The sequence below is a fragment of the Drosophila willistoni genome (genome assembly GCF_018902025.1).
Source record: "Drosophila willistoni isolate 14030-0811.24 chromosome XL unlocalized genomic scaffold, UCI_dwil_1.1 Seg141, whole genome shotgun sequence".
Lineage (NCBI taxonomy): Eukaryota > Metazoa > Arthropoda > Insecta > Diptera > Drosophilidae > Drosophila > Drosophila willistoni.
Genome location: NW_025814052.1, coordinates 7,278,524 through 7,283,454, shown reverse-complemented (window position 1 = coordinate 7,283,454; position 4,931 = coordinate 7,278,524). Strand labels below are relative to the sequence as shown.

The 4,931-nt window shown below is 34.3% G+C and overlaps 1 protein-coding gene across 1 annotated transcript; it reads left to right on the top strand.

The window, feature by feature from the left end:
- Positions 1-426: 426 nt before the first annotated feature.
- LOC6649063 lies at positions 427-2,497 on the top strand. The gene is made up of 4 exons (XM_047011376.1): positions 427-450; positions 741-755; positions 1,660-1,676; positions 1,749-2,497. Exon 4 carries the CDS (start codon positions 1,820-1,822, stop codon positions 2,381-2,383), a length of 564 nt encoding a protein of 187 aa, XP_046867332.1. The 5' UTR covers positions 427-450; positions 741-755; positions 1,660-1,676; positions 1,749-1,819; the 3' UTR covers positions 2,384-2,497.
- The last annotated feature ends 2,434 nt before the right edge of the window (positions 2,498-4,931 follow it).

The following is a 4,931-nucleotide window of genomic DNA, read 5'->3' as shown; positions in this document are numbered from 1 at the left end:
ACAAAACATTGATAAAATATACAAAATATATATATATTAACAAAAGTTATGTTTTTTTTAATTGTGAGTCAAATACTTATATGTCATCAAAATACATATATGTATAACGATATAAAAAACTGTCATATTTTTAGAGTTATCGTATCGAAATTCTTTTTGATACACAGAGTTAAAAATTTCACCCCAAGTAAGCCGTGCCTTTTTGTTTATTTACTCAAATTTGGGTTATGAATATAAAATTTCAAATCTAGAAGGCCTTGACTTTTAACTGTCATTCCATTTTGTCAAGGTACTAAACCTGGGACGAGAAATCTTCACTTTTATTTTAACATTCTAAGAAATCAGTTCTCAAATATTTATTTATTTTATTTAAGAAATTTTGTAGTAAACAAATACTAAGAAATTACATTTTCTCTAATAATTTTCCCTGTGCAGTAGTAATATATTCCAGTAAGGATAATAACAATAACAAAAACAACAAACGTGTCAAAATTAAAACAAAGTGAATAATTCTCGGCTTTTTTTTTTTAGAAAAATCTTTCTAAAATATCAAATCTAGAAGGCATTGACTTTTAACTGTCATTCCATTTTGTCAAGGTACTAAACCTGAGACGAGAAATCTTCACTTTTATTTTAACATTCTAAGAAATCAGTTCTCAAATATTTATTTATTTTATTTAAGAAATTTTGTAGTAAACAAATACTAAGAAATTACCTTTTCTCTAATTTTCCCAGTGCAGTAGTAATATATTCCAGTAAGGATAATAACAATAACAAAAACAAAAAACGTGTCAAAATTAAAACAAAGTGAATAATTCTCGGCTTTTTTTTTTTAGAAAAATCTTTCTAAAATATCAAATCTAGAAGGCATTGAATTTTAACTGTCATTCCATTTTGTCAACGTACTAAACCTGGGACGAGAAATCTTCACTTTTATTTTAACATTCTAAGAAATCAGTTCTCAAATATTTATTTATTTTATTTAAGAAATTTTGTAGTAAACAAATACTAAGAAATTACCTTTTCTCTAATAATTTTCCCAGTGCAGTAGTAATATATTCCAGTAAGGATAATAACAATAACAATAACAAACAAAAAACGTGTCAAAATTAAAACAAAGTGAATAATTCTCGGCTTTTTTTTTTTAGAAAAATCTTTCTAAAATATCAAATCTAGAAGGCATTGAATTTTAACTGTCATTCCATTTTGTCAAGGTACTAAACCTGGGACGAGAAATCTTCACTTTTATTTTAACATTCTAAGAAATCAGTTCTCAAATATTTATTTATTTTATTTAAGAAATTTTGTAGTAAACAAATACTAAGAAATTAAATTTTCTCTAATAATTTTCCCAGTGCAGTAGTAATATATTCCAGTAAGGATAATAACAATAACAAAAACAACAAACGTGTCAAAATTAAAACAAAGTGAATAATTCTCGGCTTTTTTTTTTAGAAAAATCTTTCTAAAATATCAAATCTAGAAGGCACTGACTTTTAACTGTCATTCCATTTTGTCAAGGTACTAAACCTGGGACGAGAAATCTTCACTTTTATTTTAACATTCTAAGAAATCAGTTCTCAAATATTTATTTATTTTATTTAAGAAATTTTGTAGTAAACAAATACTAAGAAATTACCCTTTCTCTAATTTTCACAGTTCAGTAATATATTCCAGTAAGGATAATAACAAAAACAAACAAAAAAAGTGTCAAAATTAAAATGAATAATTCTCGGCTTTTTTTTCAGAAAAAATCTTTCGTAAAGCGAACAAACGTTTTAGCATCAAGGACTACAGAAAGATTTGTGCATTAGAAAGGATGGCGAAATTTGTTTTAAAAACTAAGATGCTTGGCGCCGCGGCTGCGGAGACGGTAAAAAGGGTGGCACGAGCCAAAATGAACGCGTCTACCAATATGTCGGCCACAGTACAACTTGTAACGAATTCGGTCGGTTGGGTCAACAACCGTTCAACCCGTAATACTTACGGAACTGGTCTAAATATGAGGAGTGTTTACGGAGATTCACTTAACATGCGCACAGAAACGCAGCAGCGCCAACAAAAACTTCAAGAAAATCTTGAAAGTTTGCGCCTTATAAACATGGAGCGCCCGAAAATCAAAAAAGACTACCGTATGCCGTATGTTAAGCCGATTTACCCGGTCCAAAAAAAAAAATTGAGCGATTGTACATCTATAGAGGAAGTTCTGAATTTTACCACGGAGCCTACCGAGTTGGCCGGTGAAGTGATATCCCTAAAACGTCAGTTGGGCTTAGAGAAGAAAAAAAGTCGAACCCTACTTAATCAATATCGTAATTTGGAAGGGAATTGGCGCTCTACCGACGATGAGCTGAAGTACAAGACCTTGGGCCGTTGGAAGTAGTTACCACAGAATTTGAAGAAATAACGTCCCCCCCCCCATCCCCCCGTGTGTGCGCATCTATGTATAATGTGTAATTAAAATTCCCTTTCGTTTAAAGGGAAGTTGCATAATCCATTTGATCTTGGGTGTTTATTGGGGGTTATATTCTATTGATCCTAAAAGTATAAAGAAAAACGAATATATTAAGGAATTAATTTTCTTGTGGATTCAGCATTAAGCCTAAGACTTGGTTATAAAGTGCTTATGGACTTTTAATATTATTCAATGTACATAAATTGCATTTGATCGATGTCGTTTCTTCTGCTCATAATTGCCACATAGATGTCACACACACACACACACACATACAAAGACGCGTATACAACACCCACACATCCTTCTATTTGTTTAAAATGCAATGCACTGTGCAAGTTTTTGGTTGTTTTTCGTACATTTTTTTTTTTCGTTTGGAGCCTTTTGTGGCTTTGGTGCTTTATTTGAGTTACGTGACCCTGTGCCATTGAGTGCAAAAATTTCTTTGCGACATGAACATGACACACACACACACACACACACACACACACACACACAGACACACACATGGATGATGAAGACAACGCCACCACCAATAAACATGAAGCCACTATGTGTGCGTGTGCTTGGGTGTATATGTATGTGTGTTTGGCTTGTACTTATGTTTGCCTGTCTGAATGTGGGTGGTTGGGCGTAGGATTGGCTGGTCTGTGTCCGACTCCTGGCATGTTGTTGTCGACAACGACGTCGTGCGAGCTTGTTAAGTTCATTAAGGTTGAATAATAACAACAGTAACTACATTTTAAAGGAGTTGTCTTGTCCTTGTCCTGGTCCCAGACACATACACATATGTGTACAGTGAATACCAGTTTTCAATGACAAATAGAGTACTTGAATTTGAACTGTTTCTACACACATATCTGATTAGATTATTTTTAACTTCAAAGCGAGTAAAAAAAAAACCCGGGTGTTGCAAAACAAGTATCGAATAGTGTTGTAAAGTAACAACAAAATCATTTGGCATTTGCCATTTCGTATGGTTTATAATTGGAACACATTTTTAGGACAGATTTCAGTGACAAGAAACAAAAAATAAATGGAATATAAATGATAAACATTTGTGTATTTACCAACACTGCCAAGCAGAGAGTGGTGCAGTGAGCCAGAGAATAAGAGAGAGAGAGAGAGACAGAGAGACACATTTTTGGGGTTTTATTATGTACTTTCTTGGGGAAAAAATCAGTTTTACTATATCTGAAATATCAATACTTATGTGATAAATGAAAACTTGCGAAAGAACCTTTCAATATGGAAAAAATTATTCGTTATCCACAATCGTTTCCTTTATCCCCGACGGAACTACTTTTTAGTATTGCTTCATCAATATGGAGTCTAAGCCCATTAGAGCACTTGAGTTCAGTTGAGTCAAAGCAAAATATACCTATAAATTCTTGATTGAGTTCTAGTTCACTTTTCCAGTCTTCACTGTCTGCATGACACATTTTGAGTATGTGTTTGTGTGTGTTGGGGTTTTTGTGTACATATTTTCGGGGCATTTTTTTTGTTCTTTCTTACTCGGTTTCTCCGTCTTTTGGGTTACTTTCCAGGTGTCCTGAGCTGGTTTGGCTTCAGTCATGTTGGTTGTTAACTGCTCTTATTACAACTTATTTTACTTATGCAATGTAGAACAAGACAAAGTTGTTCCAAAGAATAAGGCCTTTCGCCTTCGCTTGTGGTAGTTAAAGTTGTTGCATTCTCATTGAAGTAGCAAACAACCAAAACAACCAAATAAAAAAAAAGAGTTTTCCCTTTTTTTTTTTTGGTTTTTTTTTTTGGGAGGCTAATCCCAATTTCACCTAGTATGGTAGTTCTTACCTTGCACCATCTTCCCCTATCTGCCCGGTGTTATGTATGTAAGTATGTAGGGGTCTTCCTTTGCCTTGTCTGCCGCCGGCGCAAACATCTCTGCCACATAGAGCCACTCGACATGTGAGGGAGGCACAAAACCAAAAGTAAAAAAGAAACGACAAAAATAATCAAGTTTCCGACAAACATCAACATGACGCCAAGATAAAAAGCTTCCAGGATGCGCTGGCGTTTGCTCTGCTGCCACTGCAGGACAAGATAAGACACATCAGCATCAGCATCAGCGGCAGCAGTAGCAAGAGTAGGGCTAAAAAAAAAAAAAAAACTGAAGCTGAAGCTGAAGCTGAAGCTGGTCCATTTCTATTACTTGTATGCGGTTTTTTGGCGCTTGAAATTGGCTGCTTCTGCTGCTTTCGATATTTTTTTTTATTTTTTTCGGGACTCAGGCAGTCATCTAGGGGTCCAAGTGGCGGCGGCGGCGGCAACAGCCGTTGCTTGCCTGCTTTCTATGCTCTGGCAGCTTCAAGTTTACTGTTTACTTTGAAAAGTATATTGGATTGGCCGGGCCTGGGCCTGGACTGGTTTGGCCTAACATGGCTTCTTCACATATAGATAAACATATATGTATATATATAAATATATATTGCCTATATTTGTATGTTTGTGTATA